This window comes from Pleurodeles waltl, chromosome 3_1 (genome assembly GCF_031143425.1).
Source record: "Pleurodeles waltl isolate 20211129_DDA chromosome 3_1, aPleWal1.hap1.20221129, whole genome shotgun sequence".
In the NCBI taxonomy this organism is placed as follows: Eukaryota; Metazoa; Chordata; class Amphibia; order Caudata; family Salamandridae; genus Pleurodeles; species Pleurodeles waltl.
The window spans coordinates 1,143,621,528-1,143,635,130 of record NC_090440.1 but is presented as its reverse complement, the minus strand read 5'-3'; the positions used below and the strand labels follow the sequence as shown (position 1 = coordinate 1,143,635,130).

Genomic DNA, 13,603 nt, shown 5'->3' with positions numbered 1-13,603 from the left:
GGAGCGATTCAGTCAAGTTTACAATTCAGTGTGGTTTGGACACAACCGACTCGATGGGCAGGGCGATTTCATCAATTTCTTCGTCACCATGCCTAGCTTCGTACCACTGGCTTTTTAGGGGATGTCCAGACAAATCTGATGGACATGCCCTTCTATGGCTCACGCCTTTTTGGAGAGAAGGCAGACTTGGCGCTTGAGCAGTTCAAGCAATCTCGAGCTATGGCCAGATCCCTGGGCCTCTTGGGGCCTGCTCGCCAACAGTCTGCCTTTTGCCCCTTCTGAGGCTTCGGGAGAGGTGGGGTACCACGCCACCTACAGGTCAGCCACTGTTCCCCAGCTTCACAGCATCCAGTTGCGGAACCTTCAGACCCAGAGGGTCTAGCCAGCGGTCGGCCACCACCCAGCCCCCCTCTTTCACAACTCCCAAGCCCTCCTACTATGGTTCTGCAAGAACATGCTCATCCAGTTGGAGGGAGGATTCGATTTCATCTCCCTCACTGGTGGCCCATAACATCAGACAAATGGGTCTTGCAGATCATACAGAAGGGCTATTCCCTCCCCTTCTAGCCTTTCCCTCCCTCTATACCTCCTTTGAAAGGACGGCTGATGGAGGATCATTTAATCTTGCTCTGCGAGGAAGTTACGACTCTCTTGGACAAATGAGCCATAGAAAGGGTTCCGATGTCAGAAGTAGGCAGTGGTTGTTATTCCTGCTACTTTCCGATTCCAAACAAGAACAAGGGGCTTCACCCTATCTTGGATTTAAGGGATGTCAATCTTGTCCTCAAAAAAGAGAAATTCAAGATGCTCACTCTTGCTCAGGTCTTGTCTGACCTAGACCAAGGAGACTGGATGGTAGCGTTGGACTTCCAGGATGCGTCTTTTAACATCCCCATCCTACCCGCCCACAGGTGTTACTTGCGGTTCAAGGTGGGCCACCAGCATTTGCAGTTTACCGTGCTCCCCTCGGTCTCACCAGTGCCCCTCGGATGTTGGTAATGGCGGAGGTGGCAGCTCATCTGTGCAGGTTAGGGATTTCAGTCTTCCCCTACCTCGACGACTGGCTGTTGAAGGCTCCTACGCCCCAGGCTCTCATCACCCACCTTCAGACTACAGCGGACCTTGTGCATTCGCTGGGGTTCACTATAAATGTGCTGAAGTCACACCTGACTACCTCTCAGAAGCTCGCTTTCATCGGGGCTGTTCTGGACACAGTGCAGTTTCGGGTTTATCCTCCCAAGCAGCGAGTCCAGGATTTCTGTGAGACAGCCTATGAGGCTGTTGGGACTCATGGCTTCCTGCATCCTGTTAGTCAAACATGCCAGAAGGCATATGTGGGCTCTGCAGTGGGACCTGAAGTTCCAGTGGCCACAGTATCAGGGAAATCTTACAGACAGTTCAGATCTCAGAGGGAAGTGCAAAAGACCTGCAGTGGTGGTTAGTGAACTGCGATTGGGTCAGAGGCAGACTCCTCTCCCTTCCCTAGACAGACCTCACAGTAGTGAAAGATGCGTCACTTCTGGGATGGGGCGGCCATCTGGGAGAGGCAGAGATCTGGGGCCTCCGGTCTCTGGCGGAATCCAGGCTCCATATCAACTTACTGGAGCTCTGGGCAATCAGACTGGCATTGAAAGCATTTCTTCCTGTTGTAAAAGGGAGAATAAGGATAAGTTACTTACCTGTAAATCCTAGTTCTCTTCCAGGGGTATCCTCATCAAAGTCATAAACATTGAATATTCCCGTCCTTGTGCGGGGACCCCGGAGCATATATAAAATATATACACATTATACATGTGTAACAAACAGTCATGCAGGCTATCATGTTAAAAAGAGGTTAAAATGCTTTATTTCTATGAAGTTTTTATTTTTATTTTTATTAAATACTACAATAGAGCCTAAATAAGTACCCAAGCTCCTAAAACTAGGCTTGGGGAAGTAAGCAGTAGCAAACTCTAGTGAAAAAATAGAGAAAACTGCATTGAAAAACAATGAAGCATTCTTAGCCAATAGGCTGCATGTAGGTTAACACAGGAGAACCATAAAAACTTTGGCACTGTGCCTTTAAGACCCTGAGCACCTCCAGTATCCCACCATGCCTCAGGGGTGAAGGAAAGGTGACAGTTGGTTCACAGTTAGGTCAGTTCTTTTTACGGTGACAATTTGTATAATTGAATCAAAATACTGTCTGTCCTGCACTTCCAGTAGACGTGCGTCCGGGGAGGAGGGTGGGTTGTTTATGACTTTGATGAGGATACCCCTGGAAGAGAACTAGGATTTACAGGTAAGTAACTTATCCTTCTCTTCCAGGGGATCCTCATCAATAGTCATAAACATTGAATAGATTAGCAAGCCCATCCCTAAACCCAGCGGACTGTCCGATAGAAGTGCAGGAATAGACATGTCTTACGCAAATAAATTCCTTAGAGAGGCTTGCCCCACTTGGGCATCCGCTCTTGCATCTGAGTCTAAACAATAATGTCTTGTAAAAGTATGGACAGACTTCCATGTAGCAGCCTTACAAATCTCAGATATAGGAACATTGTTAAGGAGAGCAGCAGTAGCCGCTTTTCCCCTTGTGGAATGCGCTCTAGGCCGCGCTAGCAATTGTCTATTAGCTAGCTGGTAAGTATTAACAATACAAGAAACTATCCATCTTGATATTGTTCGCTTAGATGCTGCTTCTCCTGTCCTTAAATGACCATAGTTCACAAACAAGCGGTTAGAGTGTCTAATCGATTTTGTCTTGTCCAGATAAAATTTCAGCACTCTTTTCAAGTCTAATGAGTGCAATGCTTTCTCAGCCGGAGTTTCCGGATTGGGAAAGAACGTCGGTAAAGTTATGGTCTGATTAATATGGAATTCTGACACCACCTTCGGAAGGAAAGATGGGTGAGTTCGTAGAACTACTCTATTGTCATGAAAAACCGTGTACGGTTCTTTTGCAGACAAGGCCTGGATCTCACTGACCCTCCTCGCTGAAGTAATGGCCACCAGAAAAGCCGTTTTCCACGTAAGGTGTTGTAAGGAGGCCTTATGGATAGGCTCGAAAGGAGGGCCCATAAGTTTTGCTAGGACTATGTTCAGTTCCCACGGAGGAGAAGGCCTCCGAATTGGCGGAAAAACTTTCTTCAAACCTTCTAAGAAATCCTTGATTACAGGTTTCGTAAAGAAGGATTCCTGAGAAGGTGACTTGCGATAGGCAGTAATAGCAGACAAATGTACCTTAATAGATGATACCTGCAGACCGGATTTCGCTAGGTGAAGCAAATAGGACAGTATGACGTCCTCCTGCGCCCGTATGGGATTATGGCCTTGCTGACAGCACCATATGTAGAATCTCTTCCACTTAAAAGCGTAGGAACGCCGCGTGGAAGGCCGTTTGGACTCTTTCAAGATGTTCATGCACTCCTGCGAGAGTCCTAGGTGCCCATACTGCAGGAATTCAGGAGCCATGCTGTTAAGCTCAGAGAGGGTAGGTTGGGATGCAGAATCCTGCCCTCCATTCTGCTCAGAAGATCCGGTCTGCACGGCAGCCTCCTGTGAGGTTTTTCCGACAGGTTGAGGAGATCCGTGTACCAGAATTGTCGAGGCCATTGTGGCGCTATAAGAATCATTCTGGTCCTGGATCCGTAAAGTTTGCTGATCACTGCCGGAATGAGGGGAATCGGCGGAAAAGCGTAAAGAAATGTCCCTGACCAGTCGATCAACAGGGCATTCCCTCGAGATCCCGGACGGTAGAACCTGGATGCGAAGTCTGGGCATTTCCTGTTTACATCGTCTGCGAAGAGGTCCAGTTGAGGCCGACCCCATTGCGCGAAGATGTATTCTGCGACTTCGTCGTGCAGGACCCAATCGTGAACGTCCTCCAGGTGTCTGCTTAGAAAGTCTGCTTCTACGTTCTGCTGACCTGGCAGGTGAACTGCTGTGATTGACATTCCTCTGGCCAGGAGCCAATGCCATATCGCTTGGGACTCTCATGAAAGGGGTAGGGATCTCGTTCCCCCTTGTTTGTTCAAGTAATACATCGTGGTTGTATTGTCCGTCTGTATCAATAGAGTTTTCCCCTGAATTAGCGGTGTGAAAGACTTGAGAGCCAGATGGACCGCTCTGAGTTCTAGCAGATTGATGTGGTACTGCTTCTCCTTGTCTGACCACAGACCCTGCGCTTGAAAAGGACCCAGATGAGCCCCCCATCCCTGAAGAGACGCATCCGTTACCAGAGTGTCAGATGGAAGTACCTGGTGAAACGGAGCGCCCACTGACAGGTGAGGTCTGTGCATCCACCATCTCAATGACTGAAGTGCTACCTCCGGTAGCCGCATTGTGTCCTCCCAGCGACCTGTTCTTTGGCTCCAATTGGCCTCCAATGCCTCTTGGAGGGGTCTCATGTGGAGTCTGGCATTTGGGACAGTAAAGATGCACGATGCCATGGAGCCCAGTAGTAATGTCACCTGACGTGCCGTAGGTGCGCTGGCTCTCAACAGGTCCTGGCACTTCTTGTTTATTGAGGACAGTCGTTCCTCCGAAGGATACACTTTTTGTAGTTCTGTGTTTATGATAGCTCCTAGGTAGTGAAGACTCTGCGTTGGAGTCAAGGTTGACTTCTGGTAATTGACCTGAAGACCTAGAGCTTCGCAAACTCCTAGTACAATGTCCTGATGGCTTCTCGCCTGCTCCGGAGAAGAAGCCTTTAGTAGCCATTCGTCTAGGTATGGATATATGTATATCCTTTGTCTTCGTAGATGTGCCGCCACCACTGCCATACATTTCGAGAAAACTCTTGGAGCAGATTTCAGGCCAAAGGGTAGAACCCTGAACTGGTAATGCTGTAACGCTACTCGAAAGCGCAGGAATTTTCGATGCTTTGGAGCTATTGGGATGTGGAAATACGCATCCTGCAGGTCGATGGAGCACATCCAGTCTCCCTGATGCAGTTGAGGGAAAATTTGGTGAAGCGCTAGCATTCTGAACTTCTGCTTTCTTATGTATTTGTTCAGCAGTCTTAGATCCAGGATTGGCCTGAAAACGCCCTCTTGACCCTTCTTTGCTACTAGAAAGTAACGGGAGTAGACCCCCTTTCCTCTGTGGGCAGGTGGAACCCTTTCTATGGCATTCTTTCTTAGGAGGGCGAGAGCCTCCTTGCGTAGCAAGGTGAGATGAGACGGATTGTGTTTGGTTGGTGGCAAGTGTGGTGGAGGCTGTTTGAAAAGAAGAGAATAGCCATGTTCGACAATATTGAGCACCCATTTGTCTCTTGTGATAGAGTGCCACTCGTGAAGATGAGCAATAATACTTCCCCCCCACCGGAGTGGTGTACAGTGTCGAGGGAAGCGAGACTTCATTGCTTAGTGGGTGCTTTTGGAGTGGACTGTTGAGGTCTGCTTGACCCTCGCTCCCTTGTGTTTCTTCGCTGAAACAGAGGGCGTCCCTGTCGTTGCTGAGACCTTTGCGACCAATGAGGGGTTTGAACCCTCTGTTGGAAAGGGCGTCTATCGTACGGTCTGTACCTCCGCCTGAAATCTTTCCTTCTTTCGAGGCCTACCGCCTTCATGGTATCCACCTCGGTCTTCATGCGGGCCATCTCTTCGTCTGCATGGGCACCGAATAGAGAATTCCCGGCAAATGGGAGATTCAGGATACGTTGTTGTGCCTCCTGTTTCAAGCCAGTGAGCCTCAGCCAGGAAGATCTCCTCGCACAGATACCATGTGCGTACCCATGAGCCGCCAAATCCGCCCCATCCGCTGCCGCGCTGATAACTTGGTTAGATACCAGGCATCCTTCCTGTAGAATCTCTTGGAAATCTTGCCGGTCTTCTCTGGGCAGTTTTTCTGTAAATCTACTGAGGGAATCCCACAGAGAACGATCGTACCTGCCCAGGAGCGCAGACGCACTAGAGACCTTCATTGCTGAAGCCGCTGTCCCGCACATCTTTCTTCCCAGAGAGTCTAAATGCCTGCTCTCTTTATCCGGAGGTACCGTGGATGAAGATGCCACCGAGTGGGTCTTTCGGGCGGCAGCTATGATCACTGAGTCTGGTGGCGGATCCTTCCTAAGGAATAAAGGGTCTTGCTCTGGAGCCTTGTACTTTTTAAGAATCCGAGCCGGGGAAGACTTAAGCGAGGCTGGGGCCAGAAAAGTGTCCATGGTTGGCTGCAACAAACCAGGCACTAGAGGCAGCAACTTTTTCGACGCTGATCTCTGTTGTAGCGTCTCAAAGATGATTGATGAGGAGGTAGACGGTTCTGGAACCTCTATATTGAGTTTCTGCGCTCCTCTTAGCAACACCTCGTTGAATGTGGTTATGTCATCCACTGGTGAGACTCTAGCAGGTGGTGAATCTGTAAGAGTAGGTGAGTAACGCCCGACAGAAGAACCTGATGAAGACCAAGAGGGTGATCTTCTTGAGCGCGACCTGGATCTCCGTTGAGAGCGAGATCTGCTGCGGGACGCTGTAGCCGAGCGCCTAGTCCTCGCGGTCGGCTGTCGAGGAGCTGAACGAGCCCGTTCTGCCCCGGCTGTCGGCGATGGCGTTCTTGGCGGGGAGGCAGTGGGTGAATACATTCGCGAATATTGCGAATCTGGGGAGGCCGCTGGTCTGTTGAGGCTCTCCAGCCATCTCGGAGATAGGTTGATGGGCGAGACATGCCCAGGAGATGCTCTTGACCGAGAAGAGTCGCTCGGTATGTAGACCACTGGAGACGGCGCCTTGTCTGGCGAGGGGCGATGTTCTGCTCCCTGTTGGACAGGTAAAACCTGCGTCGACGTCGATGGCTGTTTCGACGTCGAAGGACGCCCAGTCGGTTGGTCCTGCCTCGACGTTGAGTGCCTCGACGATGAGTGCCTTGACGTCGAACGGCGTTCCTTGGACCTCGACCTGCTCGCCGTTGTGTGCCTCGACGTGGAGCGATGGGAGGTTGACGGCGGATGTTTCTCGTGCCGTCGTGGAGATCTCGACGCCGTGTGTCCTGACGTCGGGGGGCGCACAGCCTTTGGCGGCGACCGGGCACGCCGGCGATGGCTCGACGTCGATCGGCGGGCTGCCGTCAACTGAGACCTGCCCCTGCTCTGATGTTCCCTCGACACCGTTCCCTTCGACGTCGGGTTTGTCGCCGTCGACGGCGATCTATGCCGGTGGGACGGTGGTAGCGACGACGTCGACGGTGAACAAACAGGTATTTTCCTACCCGTCGACGTCGACCGGGCCATTCTCTCCTGAGAATGGCCTTCTGGATGCCTGGGGAGTGAGGAGGACGATGTTCTTTTCCTCTCCTGAAGCCCATGAAGTCGGATCTTCTCTCTGTCTTTCAGAGTCCTCCTAGACATGTTCTTACAGTACTTACAAGTGTCAGGGCAGTGACTCTGAGGCAGGCACACTATGCACAGAGAGTGGGGATCTGACTGGGCCGCCTTCTTCCCACAAGCAGGGCATTTGACAAAAAGAGAAGGCATTTTTCTGTCAGAAAAAAACCTTCCTAGCTCAGACAAAGATGTTACTTGTCGAGTGAAAAGTGAAAAAACGCTTTTTTAAAGAATTTTTCTGAGGAAAACTCAGAAAAACTGAGAGCTCAATGCTCCAGGATCCTCTCAGAAGAAGCCGGAAAAAAGAACTGACCTAACTGTGAACCAACTGTCACCTTTCCTTCACCCCTGAGGCATGGTGGGATACTGGAGGTGCTCAGGGTCTTAAAGGCACAGTGCCAAAGTTTTTATGGTTCTCCTGTGTTAACCTACATGCAGCCTATTGGCTAAGAATGCTTCATTGTTTTTCAATGCAGTTTTCTCTATTTTTTCACTAGAGTTTGCTACTGCTTACTTCCCCAAGCCTAGTTTTAGGAGCTTGGGTACTTATTTAGGCTCTATTGTAGTATTTAATAAAAAAATAAAATAAAAAAAACTTCATAGAAATAAAGCATTTTAGCCTGTTTTTAACATGATAGCCTGCATGACTGTTTGTTACACATGTATAATGTGTATATATTTTATATATGCTCCGAGGTCCCCGCACAAGGGCGGGAATATTCAATGTTTATGACTATTGATGAGGATCCCCTGGAAGAGAACGCAGGTGTTCACAGACAATACCACTGCAATGGGGTACTGCAACAAGCAGGGCGGTGTGGGGTTGTGGACCCTTTGTCAAGAGGCTCTGCGTCTCTGGACATGGCTGGAACAGCAGGGCAGGTTCTCTGAATGCCAGGGCGGACAAACTCAGCCGTCAATGCCTTGTGGATAACAAATGGTATCTCCATCCGGAGGTAGCGCAAGCACTCTTTTAGCAGTGGGGAGGTAGATCTGTTCGCCTCCACCGAGAACAGCAATATCAGCAGTATTGCATGTTGGAGTTTCCAAGGCAGCAATTGCTGTGCGACACTTTTGGATGTCCGTGGAATTCAGGCCTCCTGTACGCTTTTCCACCTATTACACTTCTGCCCAGAGTTCTCTTTTCTCCCCAAGGTGGTGACTCCATTTCGTCTGGGTCAGAACATCACCCTGCCCAACTTCTTTACTCCACCGCGTCCCTCTAAGGAAGAGGAGCCACTCCACCGGCTGGATCCAAAAAGAGCGTTGTCTTTCTACCTTGACTGCACAAAAGAGTTCCGGGTGGATGACCAACTCTTTATGGAGTAGGCTGGAGCAAATACGGTCAGGCAGTGCAGAAGCGAATCATTTCACATCAAGATATACTATGCATTGGCCAGGAAGCAGCCTCCTGAGGGCTCATTCTTCCAGGGGCAAAGCTAACACTGCATTAGCTCGGGTGTTCCAGTCCTGGAGATTTGTCAGGCGGCAACGTAAGCATCTTTGCACAGATTTGCAAAGCATTACTGCATGGACAGTCAGGTACGGAGAGACGGACACTTTGCCCGTTCAGTCCTACAGGACTTCTTAGTGTAGGCAGAGGCATCCGCAGCCCACAACCAGGAGGTTATGGCTTGGGAATCTATTCAAAGGGAATGAATGTGCAGTTAGCAGTCTCTTTCAGATGAACAAGTTACTTACCTTCGGTTGTCTGGTAGAGACTATCTAGCTGCAGATTCCTTACACCCATCCATGCCTTCCCGCTCTGCGGATATATCTGGTAGGGTTAGGGTTTATCCCTTTTCAGGGCCCTAGTTTTGCACAGACAATATGTTGGTTCTATCCATGACTCTGCAGTTCTGGCGTGGAAGTTTTGTGGATAAAATAATTGACGTACGTGCCGGGGTGGTGCCTTTATAGGCGAGAGTGTCATGTCAAATGGCTCCAACGACACTGATGGAGCCGGACGACGCATTCAGATCCGAGCAACGCCACCTAACGGCACACACAGGGTATTGCTCAGCAAAAAATTCCAGATTCAAAGCTGACGCCAGGAAATTCAAAGGTAAGGAATCTGCAGCTAGATAGAGTCTCTACTAGATAATGCTTTACCGAAGGTAAGTAACTTGTTCGACAAGCCAATTCTGAGAAACATTTCACAAACAAGCAATTGAAGTGTCTGAAATCATCGCAGCACAAGCAGGTAAAAAAAAGTAACTAGGATGTGAGGCACATTAATGGTACAGTGCTTCCTGGGAGATTAAACATCCTGGTTGCTTAAAGGAGCTGAGTAATTTTTGGTTTTTAATCACCTTGTGCACTCTTGACCGAACAGGCACCTTTTCTGTAATTTTTCCTGTTGTAAGAGTTTAGAGATTCTTGCTACTGATATAGTATTTTATTCAGCCAGGTGCTGTAATGTTTGTAGGAAAGTGCCCTTTTTGACATGGTCACCCCCACTTTTTGCCCCAGGATTGGTGCTTTTTGACTGAAAGTGCACTAGGGTCTCTGCTAACCAGGCCCCCAAGTGCCAGTGCTTTCCCTTACAACAAGGCAAATATCTAATTGTAAACCAATTGGCAAGAAGTTTACCACCCCATAAGCCCCTAGTAAATGCAGCATGTATTATACCACCCTAAGGGACCCACAGTCAAACACATGAAGACTGCCACTGCATAACGCATGAAATTGTGCAAACCATTTTGAAAACACAACACTGCACACACCCTGCGTGCAATGCCCATATCCACTGCACTTAATATATGTAATTCACCCCTAGAGCAGGCTTAGAGACCTAAGGCAGGGTGCACTACATTACATGTGAGGGCCCATCTGATTGAGCAGATGTATCCCTATGCCCTCTAGTTTCATTTAGCAGGATATTGCAAATGTTCAGGCAGCCATCTAGCCATCTTAAGGCCATGTATTGCACTGAAACTAATGGTATTTGTTATCAAACACCTTGTCTCAATAGATCTGTACTGATGCCAGTATCGGACTTATTATGACATGCATCCAGAGGGCACCTAAGAAGTGCCCCCAGAAAACCTAATAGTCTCTTAGTATGCTGGCTGACTGGTACCAACCAGCTTGTACACCACATACAAGTTTCCCCTAACACCAGGACTTAAGATTCGTTGACTGGGAACCAAAGGAAGGACAAAGAATAGCCGAAGTTGTGAGAATAGCGGTCCTGCACCAAAAGTGGTGCCAAACCCTGCCTGGCTGCTTCCACCACGACAATCACAAAGACCGACTCGTCCAGAAGCTGATCAGCCTCCTCAAACCCCTGGAGGACTGGTCTCTCCTTCAACAAACAAGCAGCATCTCTCTTGGGGTGATGAAGCCACCAGACCTGCATCTGCAGGCACCACAGCATGACCTGGTACTTCGCCTTATAGGTCATCAGGCCCAACGAAGGAGCAACACGGCAGGAAGAGGTTGTTGCGAGTCCCAGAGGTGCGGCCCGTCGCTTTCACCAAGCCTCAAGATGCTGACCCCTCCAGTAGCCTCTCAGCACCAACACCCTGTGTACCGGAGCCCTTGCAATTATCAAGGCTTACTGAGTGTCCAGTCCAAACACCAACACTGACCTGTAATCGAGGAATGTCAGGATTAACAAGGCTATCGGCGAGAGTGGCCATGCTGTCCTGTTTTCTCCACCCCTCCCGGTCAAAGTCATGTGAGAGCCTCTAACTGCAGCCACCCGCCGGACAAAACACCTCAGCACCTGAGCCCCTCAGCCTGGGTTTACGGAAAAAGACTGCGTCCCTGTGCTCCAGAGACCATCAAGAGCCAAGCCCCCCCCTTTAAGTTCTGCCGGATTTGTCCCGAAGTACCCCCCCGCAGCGTTTCTTCTTCAGGTACACTGCCATTGACTTTGACATTTAGCACTCGAGGCTACCAACGCAACCAGCACCTCTGCACCCGGAATCACCAGGGCAGGTAAACCCAAACTGCTGGTAGTTTCATGAACCTTGACCACTAAGCAGCTTAAGTACTAAAATATACCCGCTACAATAGTCTGCAAGTACACCTATGCAGTTTATGTTTTTCCCATAGGACAAAATTACAGCGTTAGAGCATCATGCCTCAAACATGACAGCTTTGCTATTTTATTAGTTTTTCTTGTAAAAATCAATAATGTCTAAAGTACTTACCCAACATCAAAGATCTTGGTGTCTAAATATTTTTAAAAATCTGTATTATATTTCTAAATTGGACTCAGATTTCTTTTTAAGTGTGTCTCATTTATTGACTGTGTGTACAACTGCTCAACACTCCGCTGTGATAAGCCTAAACGGCTCGACCACACTACCACAAACAGAGCACTTGGGATTATTAAAGTACTATTTGCACAGTGTACTCCTTCATTGGTACACTACATAAAAAGCTAGCTTACTGCAATTTTGTATTTGTGCTTTATAAAATTGGTGGTTTTCAGAAAGAAAGAGAAAAAACCCAATAAAAGCATTTATTACATAGGCGACACATCGTTTTGCAGATAATAAGTGTCAAGTTTCAATTCAAGTTTTTAACCATCCTGCACTGATGAAAATAAATGCACACAGGTCCTCGAGCCCTGCGGGAATATTCTATGCTTATTACCTTTAGTGAAGATACCATGATGCAGAATCCATACATGACAGCCAATGTACAAAAGATATCACCAACTGGCTTAAGCAAACAATATTTTATAATGGGGAAAAGTACATTAAAATGTCATTTCAAATTGTAATATTATAACCAATTACAATTCAATTCTCAGGTGCAACATTTTTCAGTTTACATTATCATACACACAGTTCTAACTGATGTCTCAGAAGCACTTCAACTCTTTTTTTTTTTGTTTTAAATATACCTAACCTCTAGAATACGTTCTCTGGCATGTGCTTCATGGTCCCAAAGGCACAATATCTTAATAAGGAAAAAGGAATCCTGGACATGGCAAACAAGATAAATTTAAAAACATAACTGTGGTAGCGCAAGGATCACAGCAGGAATTGGGAATAAGTGCCATTGAAGCTCAAGCTAAAAAATTCGATTCAGACAATAGTTATTTAAAGTGGAGGAGGATCACTCCAAGACATGGGGGTGTGGTGGAAGACTCTAGAAGTCACAGAGCTGATTTCATGAAAGCAGTTATAATGAAATTGTCAAAGCACTGCAAGAACAGTGGTAATGAGTAAAGTACAGGGTGGAGTGAACTGAAGAGGTAACGGAGAAGGAAACAAAGCAAAATTGTTGCAGAAGGTAATATAGACTTATTACCTAGTGTAATGAAGGCATGTGCACGCACCACAGGAGGCATAGTGGATCCCCGGAATTGAGTTAGAGGCTGAGAAAGAGGCTGTGATGCTGGCAGGTCCTCACGTTCATGGGGATCCACTTCTGGAAGCAAAGACAGGATCCATGAAATTTTAAAACTTCTAATCTCACATTAGCATCCTCAATATTTACAGAAAACTCTACAGTCCTACCTTGGTCCAAACAGTCTGAAGATGCTAGGATCGACTGGACCAAAAGGAAGATTCGTTTTTCCACTTTGGCTGGGCACATCTGTACAGCCTCTCCCAGGGTGAAAAGATGCCTCACCTATGCAAAAAAGGAAAAACAACTATCTACACTGTGCAAAACAGTGTTAAATGTAAACATTTATTTCAAAGAGGAAATCAGTCATTGTGTAGGCTGGTTACCATGGACCAACTCACTGGCACCCATCAAAGAACTGACAAATTAAATTCTCAATAGGGGAAGAATACTAGGGATATGAACACATACCATTACTAAGAGGTGGGTGGGTGTGTTTTCCTTCCAGATTGTGTTGATTATGTTGCATGCAGCAATAAACACACACTTTTAGAAGGTCACACAATAGTATTTCAGACTTTGATTCTTTTCCTCCATGACAGTACCTGTGTGTTGTGGTTGACACAGCATAGGTGGCAAATGCATTTAAGCCACAGACATTCTGAGATAATGTGTTTGTTATATATTCTTTGCAGTGAATGCACTTTACTGGGAAGTCTTTGCCATGACCATATCTGAAAGGCGTATAATCTTAAAGCCATATTCGTTTTTCAGGACAGAATTTAAGATCCATTGTTTTATATCCTTTTAAAAGGCTTCTATTGATACACACAAAAGAGAGATGTATGCAAGTTGCATTCCATCTCTGAATTGATGCATGTACTCTACTTTTGTTTCTCAGGATCAATGTTCATAACTTTGGTGCCTTTGTTAACCAACTTCCGCATTTAACAAGTTCCAATTCAAGAAAGGCCAAGTGGAACAAACTAAGCT

The 13,603-nt window shown here is 47.5% G+C and overlaps 1 protein-coding gene across 1 annotated transcript in view; it reads right to left on the bottom strand.

Moving 5' to 3' along the window:
• NCAPD3 (non-SMC condensin II complex subunit D3) overlaps positions 1-13,603 on the bottom strand; it is a 675,764-nt gene that overhangs the window by 236,313 nt on the left and 425,848 nt on the right. The window contains exons 21-22 of the mRNA XM_069224452.1: positions 12,781-12,895; positions 12,572-12,691 (exon numbers count right to left, since the gene is read on the bottom strand). Of these exons, the coding sequence (XP_069080553.1) occupies positions 12,572-12,691; positions 12,781-12,895 (235 nt within the window). The remainder of the gene's footprint in view (positions 1-12,571; positions 12,692-12,780; positions 12,896-13,603) is intronic.